The sequence below is a fragment of the Mizuhopecten yessoensis genome, unplaced genomic scaffold, assembly GCF_002113885.1.
Source record: "Mizuhopecten yessoensis strain PY_sf001 unplaced genomic scaffold, ASM211388v2 scaffold8713, whole genome shotgun sequence".
Classification (NCBI taxonomy): domain Eukaryota; kingdom Metazoa; phylum Mollusca; class Bivalvia; order Pectinida; family Pectinidae; genus Mizuhopecten; species Mizuhopecten yessoensis.
The window spans coordinates 176,653-203,498 of NW_018407684.1; the positions used below are offsets into that span (position 1 = coordinate 176,653).

General features: G+C 36.1%; 1 protein-coding gene across 2 annotated transcripts; it reads left to right on the forward strand.

Annotated features, from left to right (window-relative positions):
• The first annotated feature begins 1,213 nt into the window (after positions 1-1,213).
• On the forward strand, positions 1,214-26,800 carry LOC110456365 (stabilizer of axonemal microtubules 1-like). 2 transcript variants are annotated; one of them, XM_021507053.1, is made up of 5 exons: positions 1,214-1,368; positions 10,245-10,418; positions 18,449-18,561; positions 23,255-23,341; positions 23,692-26,800. In XM_021507053.1, exons 1-5 carry the CDS (start codon positions 1,355-1,357, stop codon positions 24,687-24,689), a joined length of 1,386 nt encoding a protein of 461 aa, XP_021362728.1. In that variant the 5' UTR covers positions 1,214-1,354; the 3' UTR covers positions 24,690-26,800. The 2 variants fall into 2 exon arrangements, with proteins under 2 accessions (XP_021362728.1, XP_021362727.1); XM_021507052.1 differs by lacking the exon at positions 1,214-1,368 and adding an exon at positions 2,607-2,791.
• Positions 26,801-26,846: the final 46 nt, after the last annotated feature.

Consider the following 26,846-nt stretch of genomic DNA (forward strand, 5'->3'; position numbering starts at 1 on the left):
GGGTACGATGTTTGCTTCTTCCCAGTCTGCCGGTATAGTTGTGGTGTCGATTGATTTCTGGTAAAGTGCTGTGAGGATGTGTGTAGTGTCAGCCGATGTTTCCTTCAGGATCCGTATTGGAACTTGGTCGGGCCCTGTGGCTTTTCTGGGATTGAGTCGGTCAAGTGCCTTTTCTACGCCCCTAACACTGATGATGATGTTTTCCATTGGTGTGAATTTGCTGTCTCCCTTGTGTTGTGCAGAATCGACCACTTCTAGCCGTGCTGGTTTTCAGAGATCAGATTGTTCTCGTCTAGGTGTTTGACGATGTCACATCTTATGATCTTTTGTAAGAGTTTCCCCACAACCGATGTGAGACTAATCGGTCTGTAGTTACCTGGGGTTTGCTTCCTTTTTTGAAGATCGGAATCACAATTGCATGTTTCCATTTGATTTACGGAATATAACTTGATGATTTCAATACAATTTTATTATTTCGTCAGCATTTTCTTTTATAAAATGTGGGCGAATCTGATCGGGTCCTGGTGATTTGTTTGTTTTTAGTTTGTTAATAGCTTTTCTGATCTTATCTTCAGTGATAGCGATTGAGCTGACAGTATTTTGTGTTCGTGGCGAGAAACCGGGGATTTCAATTTATTTTCTCGTATCTTGAGGTGATCATACAGGACGACGCCATTTATATCTATGACCACTTTATAATTTCGTTCTCAACTGGAGTGTTTACTTCATAACCTGAACAAAATGGTAAACAATTCCTTAAATCAGACATTTACATGAGTCTTTCGTCATATTTACGTTTGACGCGATCAGTTCGATAAAAGTAACAGCCTGATATTTGCATTAGCATTGGTTAACTCCGTCCCATCCTCGATACTCCAGGGATAAGTTACGCTCTCTGCACCCCTGGAATATGTCATAGCAGATGTACATCAGAAGAATCACGCGGTCGCGTAACGATTGGCTGGCTTTGAAGTCGGATGTCGCTCCTCTAATATTCAAAGGGCATGTTATCAGCCTAGCGATTGGTCAGGATATTTTTTTTACATGAGACCGATCAAACAACAATCTTCGCGCCTTCAATTTTGTTATGACTTATTCCAGATTCCTTATTCCAGGGGTGCAGAAAGCGAAAGCGCCCATGTCTACTGTTGATGACGTCACACAATTGTGTCACGTTCACAGAAAAATGTGTATAGCTCCGCCCACAATTATTGTTGTTGACGTCATACATGGAAACTTTGATAACTCAAGTTTGTTGAAACTTGGATAATTGATTAAATGTTAATTTTACGCAAATGTAACAGAATCGCAGGGCGTTGTTTCATATTGTTTCGGGCCACAACCATCAAAATTGATGCCCAATGTACGGTAAGTGTTTTAACTTTAGACAACAGTATTTTAAAATGCAAACGTATGGTTCATGGTTCATGGTGGTCGACGTCTTCGTAAGCATAATTCATTGCTTCTGTTGACGCTTCTTCATAGTCATTCACTTATTTACAGGTATGATTTCTATTCACACAAATATTTTTTTCTTTGATCCTCTTGGTACTTGCGATTTAACAATCTGACAAAAATACAGATGTAATTTATCGCTTACGACATTAATTTAGAGGCCATAATCAGTGGGATTTGCACCCCAGGAGGTCGGAGATCGAGTAAAGAATACACTGCTGTTTCCCAAGGCGTGTATCGTAAGGGGCGACTTATGCGGGAACCACAGCAGAATTGAGGATTTGCTTTTGTGCCCTCTAATTCGTCATATTTGAACCTGTCTTTAATTGAAATGTACCCATATTCAATTGAATTGAATGAACCTATCTTCAATTGAATCGAATGAACCTATAGATCTTCAATTGAATTGCACCTATCTTCAATTGAATTGTACTTATCTTCAATTATTTGAATATATGTTGATTTGGCGTTCCATAGTTTTCGGGGGATTTTGTTTTGCGTCAATGGCGAGAATTTTTTTTATTATTTTTTTACCTTTATATCCCATTTATCTTTAAACTTTTCGTGATAATTTGTGCATACCAATATAAAACAGTTAGTCACTATATTTCCTATTACCGTGTATCAGTTTGTATCTTTATAGCTAGTAAATTTCATACTAAATGCCCATGACTGATCATAAACGAAAAGTATTCAAATCATTATCAAATTGCCACAGACAAACATATATATATAGCGCTGCATTTGATATACAATAGTGCTTAACATAACGAAATGATATCGATCTGAATGAGGTATTATTCTTATTTCTCCTATAGGAAAGTCTACGTGCTTACACGTTAACGCCCGATGAAAAAAAATACACGTTGTATTCTTCTTATGTATTGCCTCAATTAAACTGTATGGAAGCAAAGTAAAGCCGGTCTGAATACTCATTTTAGGAAACCGACCATGACATATCTATATCATTAGCAATTTGAAACCAATATATATACTCGTTTTTAAAATGTTAATTGGTATGAATGCTGCTACACACGGTGGGTTTGGTAACTCTTCATGATGCCCCCATGATCGAGTCGATACGACCAGGTCAGTCGGTGTTAAGCAAAGACTACCAGGTAAGGCACTGTTGTGCCTCCGTACAACAGACCGGTTGCCATCCACCATATTGTATAAACAGGTCGGGCGGTCTTGACGACGTTGGGGTGAAGTGTGATAAACATAGTGTCATCTCCTCCATCTACGGGCCAGCGGACTCTGGGGTAGTATACCACTCACATACAGGATCATATAACAGAATGGGAGCCAGGTGCATCTGTGAAATATGCACGTGCGGGTAAGTTAATTGATATAAGGTGTAAAACCGCGTACCTGTTACAACTCCCAAGCGTACAATATTGTGCCCCGTTGTTTAGGAGAAATAGGCCACAGGCCAATAAATGTCCCTCGTCATCCCCAATCATGATCTACCTTTTCTATTAGAGTAGTTAGTGTGATGTATATCGTTTTGATTGATAAATGACCCAGCGGATTCGGACTAATGGTCAGCGTAAGTGTATAGACCTATATTGGAGAATTTATCATGATTTTACATGTCGTGTTGATTGTGTGTGACAGGTACCCGTGATAATGGGCCGTCGTAACACCTTGACCGTTCTTAGAGCATAACTGCCACAATCATTAAGGGTATTACACTGTGGTATGTCCACGGGATGTCCATTTTTGTGTCACTTTATCACTAGTAGATTTATCACAACCCCAAACCTGGCCTCAATCCCCCCTACCTTTCCTCCCCCCTTCGCTGACTCCCTCATAACAACACACGGAACTTTTATTTCATATTCATGTATATGAAAATACTACGAATATGCCCTTAAATTATTTGTAAAGAGGGTGAAAAGGTAATTCAATATCTGTTGTTGTTTTCTTGGTTGGTGGGGAGGTAGACATGTTTAAATTTTTACTCTTTAAATGCCTCATTGTTTCAAAGTTGTACAGCCATTATTAAAAACCTCCACCCCTTAAATTTAACAAACACCCCCATTGTTCCTCTAACAACACAATACACATTTCAGTTATGCTTGTTAGTACCACATACTGAACAATATACATGTATATATATATGCTGATAGAATGTACCTTTTAATGCATGTAGGCCTTTACAGATTAATTTACATATCAAAGTAAATAATTTAAATTAAAAATAGAAAATTCTGATTTTGGTATTTCGATTAAAATCCCAGGCATGAAATAAAGTGTTTAGGTATTAGTGAGCGAAAATGGCCTTTATGATATCTACCACCAATCACACCACACCGACACTCCCTGTAAATTAAGGGAAGGAGAGGGGACACATAATGGTCACCCCTTCCCCTACCAGAATCAATGCCCTGGTTTGAACATGTCACTGACAATAAGGATTTTGAAGTGTGAAGTTAACCTGACACCAGAACAAAGATACTCAGGAGCATTTGTTCAGTCAGTCTGTGATGTACACAGACACATCAGTGACTCTCAGACAATGGCTTAGTTGTAAACTAATTGGTCCTGGTCACGGAACTCTGGAAGATAATGGGGAGAGCCATTAATTATTTACCATAGGTTATAGGACAGGTAAACTGCAGCAGCTGTAATCAAGGGGAATAACTCTGCTTGTCTTATAGTGATATTCAAGATCTGACCAGTGCCTTCTACCTTTGTCCAAACACTCCTGTATACAGTAAACAGGAGTTTTATCTATACATGTTTTCAGTAAAGGCAACAATATTCTGAAGCATTCGTTATGCCTAGCATTAAGTTAGGTATCAGACCATGATGGTTTTTTCCTGTGTATAACTAGTTTTTTATCAGCTTAGAAATAGCTAAAATTACGTTTTGCATAAAGAACATAGTAATAGTGTTACCTGCCTAAACCAAACCCTGTATAACCTGTCTAAACCAAACCCTATATTGCCTGTCTAAACCAAACCCTATATTACCTGTCTAAACCAAACCCTATATTACCTGTATAAACCAAACCCTGTATCACCTGTCTAAACCATACCCTGTATTACCTGTCTAAATCATACCCTATATTGCCTGTCTAAATCAAACCCTATATAACCTGTCTATACCTAACTCTGTATAACCTGTCTAAATCAAACCCTATATTACCTACCATACCCTGTATTACCTGTCTTAATCAAACCCTATATATATATAACCTGTCTATACCTAACTCTGTATAACCTGTCTAAATCAAACCCTATATTACCTACCATACCCTGTATTACCTGTCTAAATCAAACCCTATATTGCCTGTCTAAACAGTAACCATACCCTATATTAACGGTCTAAACTGAACCCTGTATAACTTGTCTTAACCAAATCTTGTATAACCTGTCTAATCCAAACTGTACATAACCTGTCTAAATCAACCCCTGCATAACCTGTCTGAATCGAACCTGTACAACCTGTCAAAACTTAATCCTGCATTGTCTGTCTAAATTAGCTCCTGTATGGCATGTGAATACACATTTAGATCAGAAAATGCACATGTGGAGTCATTTAGTGAATATTCCTCCAGTCATTTTGTGAATACAAGAGTAGGAGTCAGACTGTAAATTCACACATTAAAATAATGTGAGCAGCTCCCTCATATTCAGTTAGTGATTACATATGTAGAGTTAATGAATATATATAGAAATCTACGCAGGTAGCTGAAACCAATTCCTTCAATTATTTAAACAGGTGTCAGACATGAAGATTGTGTTTCTTTGAGCAGGCCTTGTTATTATTGGGTTTAATATAGACTTTTATCACATAGAAAATGATGTGCTCTATCTCAAATGTTGCCTGTCATGTTAGTTTTTAATCTTTTTTTTTTATCAGATATGAAAGCATATAAAGATAAGTGTGCTGTAAGTTTGATTAAAATCTCTTGAGATATATACACCAAACATTTCTTCAGGTAGGTAGTTATCATCAGTTCTGTCAGTAACCACTACGGATGTCTTCACACCTGCACCATTAGATAAACATATAACGTGTTGATAAACAAAGTTATTCACATGTGAGTAACATTCTGGACGTGATTTCATTGGTCAGCCCTATTAGCATCATGATTTTTTGTTAACTTTCATTATTTAATTTCAAAATTCCATAAACTCATATTTGTCTTTTACAATTTGAAAAATTACCTTACTAAAGATATGAAGACTGTAAGAATGTGCATCCATTGAACTAGTGCAACGTTAAGTAGTTTTTCGCACGTGAGCAACTGTATACCTCAGCTGTGATCTTTTCCAAAATATTATCAATTGAAAAAATCCATCATTTCCTGATTAAATAAAAAATGTGAAAGCTAAATAGCTAAACTTAAAGTATATATATATATATTCTAAATATAGACAAGATATGAAACATTTGTAACCTTGATTATTTAAAATGAAAGATTGTCAGTTCAGGGGAGATAATGTGTGCAATGTATCACATCTTACAAGGTTGAGTGTTATGTATACCACAAACACTGAAAAACTAATGTATTATTGAGAGATATATTGTGTGATAAAAAAACAAGAGATTTATTGTTTCATGCAAGGTTTAACAAACATGTCAACCTTGTCTGTGTTTAAATCAAAATGTTAATTATTAATTACGTTCCTTTCCAACCTAACAGTGCAGAACTTCCACTAAGGTATAGATGTATACAAGGATGACAGTTGTACATTACAGAGTCCACTGATATATATTGACACTGTCCCGTTACATGTTTAACAATCAGTACACTTATAAACTCTATGTACTGTGAACCAAACCAAATAGAAAGTTTTCTGTATTAAGTAATTCAAAAAGTGATTTGCTACCTAGTTAATTAATAAATTGTTCAATAGTGATCCTATATGGTGACATGTAACCATTTGAGTGTATTATAACAGTCAAACAGCAATAGTGCATTTAACAATAAATATTTTCAAAATTGAATTTTTTATACATATTTTGATATTATTTTTTTTTAAATAAAAATCTCCAAACATCAAAAACAAAAAAACTGATACGATATTGTAATAGATATAGCTTGATTGCTGTATAATGTTTTGTAGAAATATATTTAAAAATAGTGTTATGCATATGTTAAACTGACTTGTTATACATTTTATACCGCAATGTTATGACATGTCAAGATTAAGCTGCTATTGGGGCTGTGGTGGCCAAGTGTTAAGGCGTCTGACCATCTACGATCACTAGCCCTCAACCACTGGGTCACAGTGGCCAAGTGTTAAGGCGTCTGACCATCTACAATCACTAACCCTCCACCACTGGGTCACAGTGGCCATGTGGTTTAGGTGTCTGACCATCTACGATCACTAGCCCTCAACCACTGGGTCACAGTGGCCGTGTGTTTAAGGTGTCTGACCATCTACGATCACTAGCCGTCCACCTCTGGGTCACAGTGGCCAAGTGTTAAGGGGTCTGACCATCTACAATCACTAACCCTCCACCACTGGGTCACTGTGGCCATGTGGTTTAGGTGTCTGACCCTCTACGATCACTAGCCCTCAACCACTGGGGCACAGTGGCCGTGTGGTTAAGGTGTCTGACCATCTACAATCACTAGCCCTCAACCACTGGGTCACATTGGCCGTGTGGTTAAGGTGTCGGACCATCTACGATCACTAGCCGTCCACCACTGCCTCACAGTGGCCATGTGGTTAAGGTGTCTGACCATCTATGATCACTAGCCCTCAACCACTGGGTCACAGTGTCCAAGTGTTAAGGCGTCTGACCATCTACGATCACAAGCCCTCAACCACTGGGTCACAGTGGCCAAGGGTTAAGGCGTCTGACCATCTACGGTCACTAGCCCTCCACGACTGGGTCACAGTGGCCATGTGGTTTAGGTGTCTGACCATCTACGATCACTAGCCCTCCCCCACTGGGTCACAGTGGCCATGTGGTTAAGGTGTCTGACCATCTATGATCACTAGCCCTCCACCACTGGCTCGCAGGTTCGAGGTCTGCATGGGTTAGTCACCAGGTACTGGCCATAGTCAGTGATTTTTCTCTAGTTTTTCTTCTAGGGTTTCCTCCACCACCAAAACTTTAGTACGTCCTTGAATGACCATTGCTTTTTAAATAAGACGTAAAACACCAACAAGCCAAAACGAACTAAGCTGATATTACTGAATCATAGTCACAGTTTCCATATTCTTAAGGAAGTAAAGAACAACACTAATGAACACATTGTTTACTGACTCAATTTTAGTAATTTATCCATGGACATTAGTTTACAGGAAATATTTGTTTAAATCTCCAAATTGATACATAAAGTACACATACTGTGTATTATACTACTGGGTCCACATCCGCTCAATGTTCATTACAATACTTTGGCCATTCATATGTATTTGAATAGATATGTACTTAGCAATTACTCTGCATTTAGCTGTTCGCTGTGTGAATTTACAGAATTTTTAAACGGTTTGAGTTGAGAAAGGAAATGAGAAGGTTTTCATTGTTTGTAGCCCTGTTAAGAGTTGGAACACCATATGATTATGTATACAGAAGATATACATACTAATGTATTGATTTGTGGATCTATCCATTGATCGTTACTCCTAGGCAAGTGGTGAAATCCTGTAAAAGGCCTATAATCCAGGTCTTATACCAAATCATTTTGTTTAGGGTCTCTATAATCAGAGCCCTTTCTCTCCGACATTGTCAATCAGGGGTCCAATTTGAATGCTTGGTATTATAATGAGATATCTGGTGAAGCTCATAATGGATTTTATACCACCTGATCTTGAGTCTACATATTGAATACAGTATGATAATACGTGTAGATGTACAGACATCCATTATCATTACACTACATATACCTGACAGGGATTATACCCTGTTATGTATAAACACCCAGAAGTCATTAGAATAAAACCATGGTTACCAGCCGAGCCTGTCAATCCTGACCAAGCGATCAATACATGTATAAAATTATATGTACATAAGGTTGCACACGGGAGGTTTAGATATTTAAAAATAACTGATTCATCATACTGTACACGATACATATTAAAAGCATTTTAAGCACCTTTGATGAAAAAATTATTAAGAATAATTTTCAACGTAAACGATAAAGTTTTCAGGAAATTCTTTTCAACTAATTTTGTAAAAGTCTTCTATGTTTCTCATTTGTTAATATTTTGAGCAGATTTTACAGATATTCTAGAGTAACTTCAATGAAATCAGTTATTTGTCTTTATGAAACAAAACTGTAAGAATCTGGTTACACATTAAATGTATATACAGGGGTACACAAAATTTAAGTGAAGCTAAATGTCACAAACATAATTTATCATAGCTTATGTGAAATTATAGGATAATCTTTTCCATTTAAATTTTGTATTTAGTTTAAAAGTTTCAATATTAAATTCGAAATAATGAAAATAATTTATGGGGTAGGGAATGTCTGTCCTTTTTACATATCTTGCCAGGATGCTTAAGAAGAATGAAAGACCCCTATTCATTTTAGACATCAGATTTGTCAGAGGTCAAGGTCACTGTTACTACAAATTGTTTAATAAGTTTAAGAAGGGCATTTTTTAATAACTGAAAACATTGATGTAATATGTTTTCAAGTGCATGTCAATACCACAAAGTATCTATCAGTTAAACAACCCTACAGTTTACTACAGATCAGTATACTATATATAGTATAATACTACCTGATCTAGGAGCTCTAAATGTGTACTAACTGAGCCTAATGTTCACCTCAGCACTGGGTCATTGTGTGGTCACTATATACCTTGTACATTAAAGACATACCTGTAATTAGATCTAGAGATTACGACCACCATACCTGTGTGTACTACGCTGATTAGCTTTATACCCTACTAATAATACACATTCAACATTCTAAGTTGGGTACATGGAGATTAGTTTAAATTTAAAGTTAATCAAGCTAGAAGGGATTAACTCAACACTATTTACAAGTGTCAGGACATTTACTGAACATACAATGGATCTGTCGCCACAACCTTCTTTGTTCACCTTTTAGAATCAATTTTAGTCTGATACTGGTACAGAATATGGTAGAGAGTACCACCAATTTAATATGTATTAATACCATTGTCACTATCATAAATGTTTGTTGAAGTACTTTTCTACTGAAGACATAACTACAGTTATTCAAAATTTTAGTTCATTATATTTGGAAACAAAAAAAAAGAAGCAAAATATGTCGGGATCAAACTCATGATGACCTTAATACACTGCCAATCCTACACGGTACCAAAATTACTTTCCAGGAACTATTCATGCATAACATCAAAATAAGAGATGAATATCTCTGCAAGAAAAGTAACTCTAAGCCAGCAAAACTCCTTTTGTTGCTTTATCCTCTATGACCTAAGGGAGAATACTCCACGTCTCAAAGATATATCGAACTCTTCTTTGTAGTTGTATTTAGTGGAGTGGTACATGTATACCCTTCAGCTAATTGTTGAAGTTTTCTACTTCCTCACATGGACTGTACTGGAAGCTTGTCAGGATTATAGATGTCTAGTTCAAATATATATATAAAAAAAATAAAAAGGAGAAAACAAGCCTAATGTTCATACTTTAGAGGTGTCAAATTCATGAATAAACCAAGTAATTTTTTTAAATATCTGCTCCAACTTCTGTCTGTTGATCTTCCTCTATGTTCAAAGGACAAACACATTAACACTTCAAATGTATATGTCTACATTATATATACTCGAGGGAGACATCTGATTTTGAAAGCTTTTTTAGCCATGTTTGGTTTGACTTTTCAGGCGGCATCGATGTCCCCATCAGAAAACGGCTGTGATCAACAAGACAAATCAACCATGTACTCTGACAGAGTACACCAATGTATACAAACAGCACCCCATGGTGCCCCGCGAGAGCTTCAAACCCGCCAACGAGGCCATGAAAGGGGGAGCGTTTGAGGATGCTACAACACAGAGGTGAGTCCAGATCTATAGAGTATTTAACAAATAACCATTATTACTGTACAGGTATTCTGTATCTACACCAAAGACACAGGTGATTTGAAATGTGGTACTAATACAAGACAATTTTTAATGAGAGACCGGTAAGGCACCACACATTGCAGAAAATTTGTAATTCGATTCTAAGACACTGCAGGTAATATGCATTGAAATCCTAATTAAGACACTTCAGGTAATATGCATTGAAATCCTAATTAAGACACTTCAGGTAATATGCATTGAAATCCTAATTAAGACAATACAGGTAATATGCATTGAAATCCTAATTAAGACACTACAGGTAATATGCATTGAAATCCTAATTAAGACACTTCAGGTAATATGTATTGAAATCCTAGGATTGTGTCACCATTTCTCAGTAGAATTTCTTCAAATTCTGTAGTTATATTGCTTTAAAATAAAGAAAATTTTCTGCCACAAAAAAAATATAGGTTGTCAGAATTTTAAGGATTTTAAATGGGAATTTATGTAAAAAGGAGTGAATTTTGAAAAGAAAATGAAAGACACAATATTTTTACAAAATAATGTCAAAAAAAATGATACTGACATATATTAGTATTGCATTAATGTATTTCAATTTAATAAATGCTGAAAGTGTGTAAATTTAGTTCTCTATACACGATATAAAAATTGACATTTTATAATAAAACCATATACACATAGTAATTGCAGGTTAGAGTTATCGTTCTTGAAAAACTTCACAGTAGTAAAATAGGTAGCCGGTTTCCGGAAGTACAGAAAAATGGACACATGTGACTCATTGATAAAAAAAACCCTGAATTAATGCCTGGATTGCTTTGAAATACTTTAATATTGAGAGGACACACTGTTCTGTCAATAATAAACATACAATATTCATCAGTTTAATATTAAACATTAGAATTTGCGGAAATTGTGATACTGTCTCCCTACATTGGATTTTCAACTAGGGATGTACTTCCTGTTTCTGTTTATCAATACACTCCAATGACCTTAAGTCACTTCAGGTAATATGCCTTGAAATCCTAATTAAGACACTACAGGTAATATGTACTGAGATCCTTATTAAGACACTACAGGTAATATGTACTGAGATCCTAATTAAGACACTACAGGTAATATGTACTGAGATCCTTATTAAGACACTACAGGTAATATGTACTGAGATCCTAATTAAGACACTACATGTACTGGTAATTAATATGTAATGAGATTCTAAGACTCATGACTTTCAACTAGTAAGGTATAACAGATATTTCATAATTAGAGTTTGAGACACATTGCGTAATTTAAAATGGGAGCATAGGACACATGAAGTTGTTAATAAGAGCCTAATAAGACACTGGATAATTTCTAATTTAAGTAAAAGACACTATAGTTAATTTGTAATGAAAGCCTAGTAAGAAACTATGGATCATTTGTAGGTAAGAGCTCCAAGACACTTGGTGTGATTTGTAATAAAAAGGCAAACACAATGTGTATGAGAGCTTCAAACACTTTACTTTATTTGAAGATGCTGTGCATGTGTACATGTCTTTAAAAATGAATGGCATTAACTGATTGTGATCGTCTTGGGCCAAGATTATTATGTATAGTAACGCACTCTGTTTAGGAGTATCCAACACTAACATTAAATAATGATATTGGGTAATTCTTCTCGATTGGAATGTAACCTAATTGTAGTGTATCATCTCAGAGGAATTATCTGTTATCAAATATTTATAGTTCATATCTACACACAAATAATGGATTGATGGATATTTATAGATAGCTCCGTCTCCTTCATGTAAGGTATTCCCAAGCAAGGTCGTTATTTTCATTTTTTGACAGTAATATACACAACCAATATTTTCATTGTGTGAGATAATTTTAATAGGGTTAAATTTAATGATAGAGTGCACTTTGACATATTTTAATTAAGTATGTAATTATTTGTCAGTCAGGCGGGTCAGGTTGTCAGTGTAATTCTGTCACAGACAATGAGCAAGCAGTATTGTCTCAGATAAAATGTCATAGCTGATAATATACTTTGCTGGTATTCCGTGAATTATATTGCTCATTCTTGCAATATATTGATTATTGTGAGACATTTTGCTAATTGCATTTATCAGATATTTTCTGTCTGTTTGATTAATGTGTAAATGAATGTAGTGGAACTGGAATAGGTCAATCACAGGTGACCATGCAGGTAGCTCAATTTGATAAAATGACCGTTTCCATTCCAGCCTAGCCGTGCATTTACAACCTGTGAATTTTACCTTTCATCTTAAATGTTGATATGAATACATTTGGTAAATGTATATTTTCCAAAATTAAGTACAATTATAAATTTTGAAACTGTATCAAAGAAAATCGGTAGATACCATGAGAGTACAAGGTAATGTTGCCGTACAAGCTAAATACGACAGTACAATTGTATTTTACTGCAATAGTTAAAACTGAAAATTTACTTCTTTGTTATTTTATCCGTGGCTTATTGTCACTCTTAACAACAACAAATCAATTTGTCTGGAATATTATGAATATGCCAATGTGGAATTCCAAATCCAAAACTGTTATCACACTCAGAGAATATTGATATCCTCTCTAGAAGCTAGGCCCTGATGTGATAGTCCCAGTGGGTGACGCGCTTGTTTACTACATGGGCTAGGACTGTTGACCGCTGGCTTGCAGGACATTAATTATTGAGTTGTTTGTAAACAATGCTGAGGTTCTATGGAGACAAAATCGCCCTGAACCATAACAGAGCAGTGCAGGGCCTCATTACTCATTTATCAGTTAGAGGAGTTTGATGGGATGGATCTGTGGGAGTCTTAAGTGGGGTAGAGGGGTGGGAGAGGGTATTCACACGCTAAAAAATTAATTACTGTTAAAGGGTACATGTTAATTATTAATTACAATAACTATGTGAATCTTCTTCATCTACACAATAACACTTAGTTAATGAAATTCTTGACAAATGTAAACACATAAAGTTCGTTAACGTGCAGTGTCTATGTAAACCTGGTCAGTTTCCCCACATCGGGCCCCAGGTGTAGGAGCTTTAGATGTGAAATAATTGTGTTACCTATATATGTGTATGTCTATTCATCATCAGCAGCCACACCTGGCAGACCTGTGTTGTTTGGCACCCAGATCCAAGTTTTATACCAGTATTACCATATTGATTGACGAAGAGTAAAAATACACTTCTCACAAAATGTCTTTAAACCTTGGACGAGCAGACATGAAGTCAAAACAAGGCTCTACAAATGACCAGTATGAGAGAAAATTTCAAGACTCTCTCCGCTCTAATATTAGAGACTTTGATGGGTTTGAAATAATGGCTCTCCAGAAAACACAAGGTCCTGGATAGTTTCGGATTCAACGCAGGATATCCCACAGAGAGGGAGACAAGGCGAGAGGGGCAAATTCCAATCCATCCGGGCACCCTACTTAGTGGAAGAACAAGAGAATGGGCCAAGAAAGTCTCAGAGTCCAAAATACCAAGGCTCTGATGATGGTTACTTCAGTGCTAAGGAAGAAGGGGGATCATTGTCTCCGAGAACCACTAGTAACCAAGGAAAACAAAATGGAAGCAAGCCGAAGGAGCAGATATACAAAAAATCTCCTTACTTCATGGAGGATGTAAACAGGAACTCATACAAAAGGGAGGGAGTCGCTGGCACCCCTAGACAGCAAGGCCAAGGTCAAAAACAAAAACTGTTTGAACCAAAGTCACTCGTAAATGATGCTGGTCCACAAGACACCAAGGGCAACAAGAATACAGGTTATCGAGCATCATGGGAGACGTCGCGCAGCATGCCCCCACTAGGGGGAGGTAAGGCTAGGCAGGGCGAAAGATCAGAAGACCTTGGGAAAAGTGCTCCTTACCTTACTGATGACAACCAACTCAATACAAAATACCAGGAGAAAACTTTTATTAAGGGTCACCAAGGCAGGAAGGTTCAGTGGCAGGACATCAGCGATAGCTCTCCCTACTGTTACTGGGACCAGAATGGCAAGAAGCAAGCTGAGGTACCCAAACTGTCACCGACAGATGTTCCAAAGCTCTCACTTCCCAACAACACCAGGGAAAAGGAAATGGCAGGGAATGACAGAAAAAATTGGAATAAAAACCAATCCATGTCTCCAAGAGAGAAACCCCAGCTACCTCTCCTAGACACATGTGATCGGGGGACTCAGACAAGCATCATAGCTGTGGAGGAGGACAATGACTGGCTACAGGACAGTAACAGTGATGACATTCAGGGCTCAAAAGAGCAATACGATTCCCAAACTAGCCACCAGGATCGCTACTCACAGGGGAAGGTCACCAGTATGTTTGCACCCAATAATGTGTTTGGTGCACGCTCAGAGGGCATTCGTGCCTAGGACTTAAGTACATTTATAGCATAATGGGATAAAGTTCAGGAGGGACACTGGACGAGTTGATATCACGGATACGCTGTAGTGGCGGTAAAGGACAAGTGGATGTTCTCTAACTGTGATGGGTTTGTACACACTGAAATAGAACTGGTGACAGGTGTCTCTAAGTGTTGGCTAAAAACAGATCATTATCTACCTTCAAAGCAACTTTTGGTAAAAAAATTAACATACCTGGTATCGATCTCATCGTAAACCTGCATCTGCTGTGATCCAACCTGTTGAACGTGAATTCCCATCCAGTGATTTTTTTTATGTAGAATTTAAAGTACTTAATGACCTCTCCTCTGTTACCTTTGATATACATGTATCTATATAGCTGTTGTGATATGGTTGTATTTTTGGTGTTATAAACGTTCTTCTATTGTTAGGTGAAAGTTTCATATTTAGAGATTTTAGTTTAATTCATAGTGATTACAATTCCAAACTTAGTCCCAACTCACTATACTTGTGCAGCATTTACACTATTGTTACACATGTCACTTTTGATATGACTGAAGAATAAAGTAGGTTAATGTGTCAGTGTATCCCTAATTCCATTCTATCTATCCTATCACTTGTAAATAGTTTATATGTTAGGTAATTTATTCCTACCTTAAATTTAGTTTCAACTCAAACATTTTAAAAATTCAGTTGACTATAGTAAACTAGAACAACATGATCTAGTGATTTTTGGTTTTAGTGAACTAAAGGGTATGGTCTAGTGATTTCTGGTTTTAGTGAACTAAAGGGTATGGTCTAGTGATTTCTGGTTATAGTGAACTAAAGGGTATGGTCTAGTGATTTCTTATTATAGTGAACTATAGTGAACTAAAGGGTATGGTTTAATGTTTTATGGTTATAGTGAACTAAAGGGGATGGTCTAGTGATTTCTGGTTTTAGTGAACTAAAGGGTATGGTCTAGTGATTTTTGGTTTTAGTGAACTAAAGGGTATGGTCTAGTGATTTTTGGTTTTAGTGAACTAAAGGATATGGTCTTGTTATTTCTGGTTTTAGTGAACTAAAGGGTATGGTCTACTGATTTCTAGTTACAGTTAAACTATAGCAAATGCTGTAGTGATTTCTCATTATAGTGAACTATAGTGAACTAAAGGGTATGGTTTAATGTTTTCTGGTTATAGTGAACTAAAGGGTATGGTCTAGTGATTTTTGGTTTTAGTGAACTTAACGGTATGGTCTAGTGATTTCTGGTTTTAGTGAACTAAAGGGTATGGTCTAGTGATTTCTTGTTTTAGTGAACTAAAGGGTATGGTCTAGTGATTTCTGGTTTTAGTGAACTAAAGGGTAAAGTATTGTGATTTTCAAATTAAAACTTTTCTAGTCAAGTCTTGTCATAGCGAATTAAGGTTACATGTGATATCTTATTAAGTCTATAGAATAGACTACTGGCAAATTACTATCTACTTAAGTTTTGTCATGGTAAACTAAAAATGAGATCTTCTTAAAGTGATCATTTGTTATCACATTTATAATCATGGCCATCAAAATATGATTGTTAGTTTTTATTGAAAGTTACCAGCCGGTACATATTGATATTGATGTTACATGCCTATATTTGATATACTATATGATAAATGTCGGTCATTAGACTAACAGGTAGTGTCTATAATACATAAAAGTTGATAACTATTACAATACATTTCACACATGTAAACAGGTCATTTAGAACACTTAACATGTATCCTCTCTTTGTGAAAAGAACCCCCAGTCATCAATTTTACATTTATTAGTAATCTTCTTTATATCAAGTGTATGAAAACTGGTTTTACCATGTGTATATTTTTGTATTATGTCAACAATATACCTAGGTCAATTATAAAGTCAAAATTAAGGTTTTATGATAATTAAGCCCATGATTCGGTATCTAGAATATCCACCCTACCCTAACATATAGTTACTGTCACTCTCATCTACATGTACAGTTTGTATAAATAAAGTGTGTATATTTTCTGCTTGTCCTCTTTTATTGGTGTTTAATATATTTCTACAATAAATATCAGATATATAATTGTCTCTATATGTCATTGGGGGCCATAGCTTTCTCAATTTTCTAAATGATTTATATAAACTTTCATTCAATATGTATTAATCAAGCTGCAAACTGAAAAAATGATGAAAATATAGAATTTTGTTTTATCTTCACAACACTAAGAATTCTGACCAATGACATCAACACAACTCTAAGAATTCTGACTAATGACATCTACACAACACTAAGAATTCTGACTAATGACATCCACACAACACTAAGAATTCTGAACAATGACATCTACACAACACTAAGAATTCTGACCAATGACATCCACACAACACTAAGAATTCTGACTAATGACATCAACACAACACTAAGAATTCTGACTAATGACATCCACACAACACTAAGAATTCTGACCAATGACATCCACACAACACTAAGAATTCTGACTAATGACATCAACACAACACTAAGAATTCTGACTAATGACATCCACACAACACTAAGAATTCTGACCAATGACATCCACACAACACTAAGAATTCTGACTAATGACATCCACACAACACTAAGAATTCTGACTAATGACATCCACACAACACTAAGAATTCTGACCAATGACATCCACACAACACTAAGAATTCTGACTAGTGACATCCACACAACACTAAGAATTCTGACCAATGACATGGACCTACAGTTATAATTACCAGGTCATAAATACACTTGTTCTGTAGTTTTGAAGACGTACATATAATATCTGTGGTTACAGTGTCTCCATATAGCTTTATGGAACTCCTTTTGCCTAGTGAATAAATAAAAATGATTGCCTAAATTAAAATGCTTAAAATCATCAATTTTTCATCAGATTATAATATATGTGTAATTTAAATCCATAGGCCCATAGTCATTTTCATGAAACCATTCTCATGCTCGAACATGAATTCTTTGCTCAAATCAAGTTTCTCATGTTGACACTTTCAAAAAGCAAAATTTAGACTGTGAAAATGAAATTAACTTCATTTCTCTTCAAAGTTTCTCCAAAACATTGAAGAATATGTAAAACTTGAATATTTCATCACTCACAGTAATAAAGTATAGGGTTAAGAATTGGGCTTCAGCGCAGAGAATTTGAGCATAAGAATGGTTTCATGAATATGACCCTTTACAAGCCTTTTAGGGATTTTGCAGATAAACAGACCAATATCGCTTTAAACTCAATCACAAAGCTGTTAACACTTTGTTCCTGGTCCCAACTTAACAGAACTTAAAGAATTTGTAAACATTCTTAACATAAGATTTATGCAAGTTTCATTTTTCTGTAAAAGATTAATTGTTTAATGCCAAAAGATATTTTCTCAAAAAATGCATACATATTTCTGTTTGCATTAATGCCAAATTTGAGGAAATTTAGCCCGAAATCTTAACTTGTGCATTGAGAAAGTTTTCACAGAAAGTTAAATGGAGCCTGTTGTTATTATGATGATTGCAATATGTCTTTTTAATAGATAGGAACACATTGAATAGGGCTTATTTTGATTGCTAAACCTACCGACTGATGATGACTAGTTCTGTAGCCAGCCTGTCCAATTTTGTCCCTTTTCAGAAATGACTACATCAAACACCATCTTGAACGTCCGTTTGTCCATATGCCAGACCAGTACAAGAAGCCGGTGGGAACCATGGATAACACCACCTCCTATAAGAAAGATTACATAGGTAAGTGTGGACACGAGAGGGTAGCCCTGTCATAGCTGTGATGAACATTTGTAGGGGTTGTGATAGATACGCCACATAAAAAGAGTGAAATAGTCAGGTTGGTTGTTTAACCATACTGTATTGAATCAAGATTTCACAAACTTCATGAGGTTGTATGAAAGCACATTGTTTGGCAAGTTATCACTTTCATTGAATCACAGAATGTAGTGAGATACACTGTTAGGTTAGTTGTCAATATCATCAGACTAGTAAATGAAGCCAGGTGACAAAGTGTTCACTCGAACCCATTTGACTAGTTAATGTGTTAACTCTCATTTTACTAGTTAGTGATATTGGACCAGGATGGCAATGTGTTAACTCTCATAAGACTGGTTAATGATATTGGACCAGGATGGCAATGTGTTAACTCTCATCAGACTGGTTAGTGATATTGGATGGCAATATGTTAACTCTCATAAGTCTGGTTAGTGATATTGGATGGCAATGTGTGAAATCTCATAAGACTGGTTAGTGATATTGGATGGTAGTGTGTTTACTCTCATAAGACTGGTTAGTGATATTGGATGGCCATATGTTAACTCTCATAAGACTGGTTAGTGATATTGGGTGGTAATGTGTTAACTCTCATAAGACTGGTTAGTGATCTTGGATGGCAATATGTTAACTCTCATAAGACTGGTTGGTGATATTGGATGGCAATATGTTAACTCTCATAGGACTGGTTAGTGATATTGGATGGCAATATGTTAACTCTCAAAAGACTGGTTAGTGATATTTGATGGAAATGTGTTAACTCTCATAAGACTGGTTAGTGATCTTGGATGGCAATATGTTAACTCTCATAAGACTGGCTAGTGATATTGGATGGCAATATGTTAACTCTCACAAGACTGGTTAGTGATATTGGATGGTAATGTGTAAACTCTCATAAGACTGGTTAGTGATATTGGATGTTAATGTGTGAACTCTCATAAGACTGGTTAGTGATTTTGGATGGGAATATGGTAACTCTCATAAGACTGGTTAGTGATATTGGATGGCAATGTGTTACCTCTCATAAGACTGGTTAGTGATATTGGATGGCAATGTGTTACCTCTCATAAGACTGGTTAGTGATATTGGATGGCAATGTGTTCACTCTCATAAGACTGGTTAGTGATATTGGATGGAAAAGTGTTAACTCTCATAAGACTGGTTAGTGATATTGGATAGCAATATGTTAACTCCCATAAGACTGGTTAGTGATATTGGATGGCAATGTGTTACCTCTCATAAGACTGGTTAGTGATATTGGATGGCCATATGTTAACTCTCATAAGACTGGTTAGTGATATTGGCCCAGGATGGCAATGTGTTAACTCTCATAAGACTGGTGAGTGATATTGGATGGCAATATGTTAACTCTCATAGGACTGGTTAGTGATATTGGATGGCAATATGTTAACCCTCATAAGACTGGTTAGTGATATTGGATAGCAATGTGTTAACTCTTATAAGACTGGTTAGTGATATTGGATGGTAATGTGTGAACTCTCACAAGACTGGTTAGTGATATTGGATGGTAATGTGTTTACTCTCATAAGACTGGTTAGTGATATTGGATGGCCATATGTTAACTCTCATAAGACTGGTTAGTGATATTGGGTGGTAATGTGTTAACTCTCATAAGACTGGTTAGTGATTTTGGATGGGAATATGGTAACTCTCATAAGACTGGTTAGTGATATTGGATGTTAATGTGTGAACTCTCATAAGACTGGTTAGTGATTTTGGATGGGAATATGGTAACTCTCATAAGACTGGTTAGTGATATTGGATGATAATGTGTGAACTCTCATAAGACTGGTTAGTGATATTGGGTGGTAATGTGTTAACTCTCATAAGACTGGTTAGTGATATTGGATGGTAATGTGTGAACTCTCATAAGACTGGTTAGTGATCTTGGACAGCATTATGTCTTTGTTATTTTTCATTATTAACTGTAAATGAAGCACCTATGATTCTGCATAATGATATAATAATGTACATATTTTTGTTATATTTCAAGTAGCAATGTCTTTTTACTCATGGATAATTTCCTGGTTTCAAATTTTAAACTCTTCAAAAGAAGTTTAATGAATTCATGAATATTTTCATTTCTCTTATTAGCGGTAACATTTATAATGTTTGTGTAACGTAGATATCGGTCCCATAGTGTCAGCCTTGCTGGTTTAAATATACAAAGTGAGTGCATTCATCCTACAGCAAATATTATCACTCGTTGCTTGGTGACATGGCTTACGTCTCTGATATTTTAAATATTGATCCTGGCAATAAGGAGTTTCACTAATTCTTTATAGGTCGTGTAAGGGAATTGTTAGCGTAGACAAAAGTCGTCAGTGTTACTTCCAGTCCTAGGTAGATAGCAGTGTCATCTACTCAGGCCGACTTACCGTGGTATATTGATCTACGAAACAAACGATTCTTCTGATAAGATTCATTCTCCAAACAATACTGTGTGGGCCACACTTCATCTCAGTATGCCTTCAGATAACAATCATTTTAAACTTTCTTTACAATTCTTTTCATTGAGGGACACTTCTGTTTAAACAGCCCTTGTCATCAATATAACAGATCTAGACAGTAGTAGATTTTTTTAGCAATCAAGAAAATGTTTTCATCAGGTTTTAGAATGTTACCTATGTAGCCGTAGTAAGTAAGGCACACAGTGATAGAGTAACAGGTAGTCAGGTATCTGTTAGATCCAAAGGCGTTGGACATATCACGGTAAGGTAATGACACGTTTAATTACGTGTAACTTGTAGTGAAGGTCTCAGAGCCGTGACTATTGATTAGGTACGTAGGTAGAGTTCCTCCTGTAATACACACTGTGAGACTTGTTCTCACCTGCGTGCCATCAAAATGGAAATAAAACCTTTCAGTATCGGTGTCCATGTTGTGTTGTGTACTTACAAAGCACTTCATACTTCCGTGGACAACAGTCCTGGTAGAGTGTTGCATACCTATGATACACCTTAGGATTCAGGCGACTATGTTGTAGATCAAATTCTTTTTAATGTGTTATGTACCCAGGGTATTGAGCCTACACAATATTGACTGTAGATGTTTGGTGGAGGTTAAAAACATATATTATACAACCTACATGAAAGCTGAACACTAAGCAACTCTTTATGGGCAGGCAATAACATATTGATCTGCTGTCTCTAGTATTACTGTAGATGTAAGCCAAGTGTAAAATCTTACAGAATAAATCGTAGACACTGGAAGAAAAATTACCGGGAAAAAAATGTTAGAAATGAAAATGAATTGGACTAAGCTATACTTAAACTGGTTATACATTTAGAATCTGTTAAGTTTAACATTATTTGATACATATACTGGTATATATACCATGTCAATGAACTAAATACATTATAGATTAATCTACACTGAGTTCAGGTAGGTTGATAAACCTAACTAATAAGGTAGTCAGTTGTTGATATCAGTATACTAATATATAAGCTACGTCTACCTAGCTGGGACGACAGAGGGAATGTTGTATTTATTTTATATAAAATGTAAACAACACTACATGACTGAGTTGGAGGAGTTGTTTGCCTGATCTGGGCTGGAGTACATATGTACATGCTGGAGGGGCCTAATCAGTGTAATATAACACAGCACAACAAACTCAGTTGTTTACATGTTGCCAAGGGGTGTGTTATGAGTAAAACCATGTCAGGGGAGATAACTCCTACATACTCTTCCCTAACAATTTCATGGTCCTACAGCCATGGTAATGACATACCAGCCAACTGACCTGCATTTGTGCAGGCAATCCTGCAAATGACCCCCATGACCTGTGCAAAGTATTGTTTATTTTAGAATATTCTGCATTTGGACTATATAGTCACCTATTTTAAACTTGGAATATTAAAATACTCCATAGAAAACATGTACATATATATATACTGGAATTTTAAAGGGCAAATTTCAATAATTTAAATGTCAAACTGTATTTTGACCATTTATGATAGGTTTTACCTGTATTTTGACCATTTTTGACAGGTTTTACCTGTTTTTTTACCATTTTTGACACCTATTACCCTGTTGAGAACTTCGCAGGTTTTTAGATAAGTATGATGCAATGTTTAAGGAACTGTAATTATACATACTTTTCAACACTCCTGTAATATAGTGCTATAACCTGTCTAAACAGAAACCTCTCTAAATCAGAAACTTGTATAAATTATGCTCCAGTGATAGTTAACATAAAAATTTCAATCATATTATTTAACCAAAACTCATGTCACAAGTAGAGGGATTCAAAATGATCGTCTGTAGACAAGATCTACTTTTAAAGATGTGTATAGTTTTCCAAATATTTTTTCAAAAAACATATTTTATGTTAAATCATTACATAACTGTACTTACAAAAAACAGATTTGGAACAACTTTGTATAGACTTTCAACTCTAGGGACATGATTTCTATGTATTTAGTAACAGAGCCTAATGTATGCTGTAATACAGACTTGTCTTCTCTAAATAGAAATACTGCTCACAAGGGTGTGCAGTTTAAACAGGTTTTATTATAAGTCAGTCATTTATCCTAAACATGTGTTATTTAATCATAAACAGGTTTCACTGTAAGTCAATCATATCCTAATTATATGTTATTTAATCATAACTACATTTTATTTATTTGTGTCACAGAGAAGAGAGGTGCACCCGCAAGGCCAGTGAAAATGGATGGACAAAGACAGGTGACCGGCAAATTTGAAGGGACACCCACATATAAATGTAAGTTGTCCATGTATTACATCTCAGCAAATTACTTAACAACCACTAGGTTACACAACCATACACGTCAACTTCTTTGTCATCTTTTTTATATGCAGAAGACCCTGATTAAGTTTAATTTGTGTAAGTCAGGTAATTAAGTGTTTCAGAACAACAAGATGTTTACCAGGTACAGGAAAAAGAGATGATTATTATATTTTGTGATATTTCAGAAGGAAAAGGTGTGAATCATGTCGATACATAAGAAGAAGAATAGGTGTTTATAATGCAGACATTTCAAAATTCTGTAGACCTGCAATGTAATATGCACGTGTAAATGAGACCAATAAGAAGCCACTTTTGCTTTGCAGCTGACTACAAGCCGTGGGATATGTCAGGTCGCACGGGTCCAGTGATGAACGCGGATGCCTGGGAGCCCCCAAATGCTAAGTTTGAGGGTGAGAGCACCATGCACCATGACTACATGCAGCACATTCAGCCCCGACGAAACCTCATCAAGCCCTCCGAGGCCACCCGCATGTCTGACCAGCCCTTCTTTGATCGTACTGACTACAGAGATTCCTACATCAAACACCCAATGGAGAAACGATTTATCCACCAAACAGAAGGATACAAGCCCCCACAGGCAGCGTTTGATGGACAGACAACCTTCAAACGAGATTTCTTAGGTCATACTGGGGACAAAACACAAAGCTTTAAACCAGAAGGAGTGGCATTCCAATCTGGTGCTCCTTTAGAAGACAGCACAACCAACCGTCACGACTATCAGAAATGGCCGATGCAACGCCCTTTTGTCCACGCACCAGATCAATACAAGCGTCCTGAGGGAATGATGGAGTCCAATACAACTCACAATGCTACCTACAGAGAGTTCCCAATCCAGAGGCAACTTGCCAAGCGCCCAGAGTCGGCTAACAAGGCAAGGAGTGCTGCATTTGATGGCAGCACAAGTTACGCCAACGACTACATCAAATGGAACATGGGACAGAAGAACATGCCTATGATGCGTGACGAGTACCAGCCAACCAATGCACCCTTCGAGGGCATGTCCACACAAAAGGCCCACTACATTGCCCATTCACAACAGCCAATGAGGAGCTTCAAGCCGGACAACACCGCTCTACAAAGCAATGCCAAATTTGAGGATGGTACCATGTATCGTACAGACTTCACACCCAAGAGAGTCACTATCTGTCCCGCCATTTCTCTGGATGGACCCACATCGGGTTTTTCATTTGCCCAAATCGATGGCAGAGGTCACCGACAGTATCAGCAAGTAATGGAAACCATCACCCCCTTAAACGCTGCCAGGCAAACTCCAAACAAATTAACAATGTCTGTGGCCTAAGGGGGGTAATCAGACATTAGCCCAAACTAGCAATCTAATTATATTGTCTGTGATATGATAATTGGACACCATGTTTTGTTGTTACACCATGTGACTGGTACAGGTCTTCAACAGGTCACCTAGAAAATACAATATCTCACACCTGGGTCCATTGCTATCTTCCCAACAGCAGTTCAAGTGTGTACAGCACTATACAACAATCACTTGTAAATCTATAACAGTTCAACTTGAAGAAAATGTGTGTGCTTCTGTGCAACAGCATTTCCAAGAATGAATGTTGAATGTCAAAGTGAGATGGGTTCTTCTTAGACATAGTAAATCTTTCAAAAAATTGAAATTACATGCCAATTTTATAACTGGTTTCTTGGTAAGCGTTTTGTACTATCAACTGATCATTGTCACATTATGTGCTGTGTAGTTAAGTTATCTTTTGGTAGGTTACCTGTTGTTATATTATTGAGAAGAAAAACAAAACATTCCACGATCATTAGAATTTTGAAGAGGACCCAGGCAGAGCTTGATACTCCATGCTCGAGTTACAGTGATTTATATATTTTCTTGTAATTTGTTATCATTTCTGCTAATTACTGTGTAGTTGCTGAAATGGGGAACGAATGCCATACCAGTCCCTTTCCAGGTTCCTTTTGAAATATGAAAGGAACAGAATTGGAATCTTTTGTTATTGACATCATTTAATGTACTCATTGTACCTGTAATATTTTGTACATATAATATTATAAATTTATTTACTGTTTATCAGGATATTTTCATTATAAAAAACTATTTTTGTTTGAATTATAGGATTTTCACACTATATTACATCTTCTGCATGTGATAAATCATTGCTTTTAACATTGCCGCTGTTGGGAGACCTGAGCCGAGTTGTCGAGATACGGGCCGGCATACAGCCTCGCCATCATGTGTACCTGTGCTATTATTGACTGCTTTAATTTAAAGCATTACCTGCTGCTTAATGTCGGAGGCCAAAGATCTTATATAGGTGGGAGTGTATTACACTTTTTTCATGTAATAACTCACAGCCCGGTATTTAAAATAATGAGTATTGTGTATTCACCCTGTTTGGCTGGCACACTATGATTTTTATGTATTAGTTTTACAACTGTTGATACTGCTGAACACTGGAGATGCAATTGTAAGGTTTTATCTTGTACAGTAAGTGCACGGGTCTAGTTTCATGTACGTGTGTCATTATTATAACAAACTCTCTGGGCCGTTAACTAGTTAGACAACACTATTTGGAGGGTGCTGTCAAAATATTGTTATTGTTTTGAAAAGGTTGTCATGCAATCTTTGAAAACTTCTTTTAATATTTGACCTATCCCTCAGGAATATAAAATAGTATTTCCTCTTGATTTGGTTATTTTTTGTATTTTTAAGATTTTTTTGGGAGAAATATTTTTCATTTTATTTCTTTGTTTTCGTGCCTTTAAATTGAAAACTATGTTATTGCTATGATTGATATTTCAAAACAAATTTAACACAAGTGATATTTTGTATTATTTTATGATTGATTCCATTTAGTAGTTGCACCTTTTGTTCATAAAAGTGCTACATATTTCTGAATTTATTTCAAACCACACAATGAATAACGTTCTCCTATGGAGTATAAGCAGTGTAGCCAACCTGTCCTATTTTATACTAGCCTCTTTAGCTATGGAGTAGATATTATCTTTAGATAATGAATATTACATGTGTTATTTATCTCCCGTTAGAGTAAAGCATTTTAGATCCTGGGTATTTATTTTTTTGGAATTCTTGTCTGTGATATGCGATCCTTGTTTTGCCATAGGTGATTGGGACACTGGTATGTAGACGACCAGTTTGTGTGTATGTACCATAGTAGCTGTGATAACCAATAGGAACTCTCTTTTAACCATCGTCCATTCACCTTTGTCCCCGTCATCTCTCAATACTAAGTCACAGTGACCTAGTTTATATATAATAATAACTGATATAAACAATTGGTGAATTTTATGGCATTTCAATAATGTAAATAAATCGTGTTAAGAAATGATGTACAAATTAACGTATTTCATTTCATTGGTATATTCATTTTAAGCTGGAAAGTAAATAAATACCTGCCTAATAGACTTAATTTGTTTTTGTCTTTATTTCTCTACTAGTATTTCAGTACAT

Excerpts from the sequence above, each read along its gene's own strand:
- LOC110456365 (XM_021507052.1), top strand. The coding sequence starts at position 2,754 with ATGGGAGCCAGGTGCATCTGTGAAATATGCACGTGCGG. Across the intron at positions 2,792-10,244 it reads TGTGAAATATGCACGTGCGG|GCGGCATCGATGTCCCCATC; the intron begins GTAAGTTAATTG and ends TTGACTTTTCAG. Across the intron at positions 23,342-23,691 it reads AGGGACACCCACATATAAAT|CTGACTACAAGCCGTGGGAT; the intron begins GTAAGTTGTCCA and ends TTTGCTTTGCAG.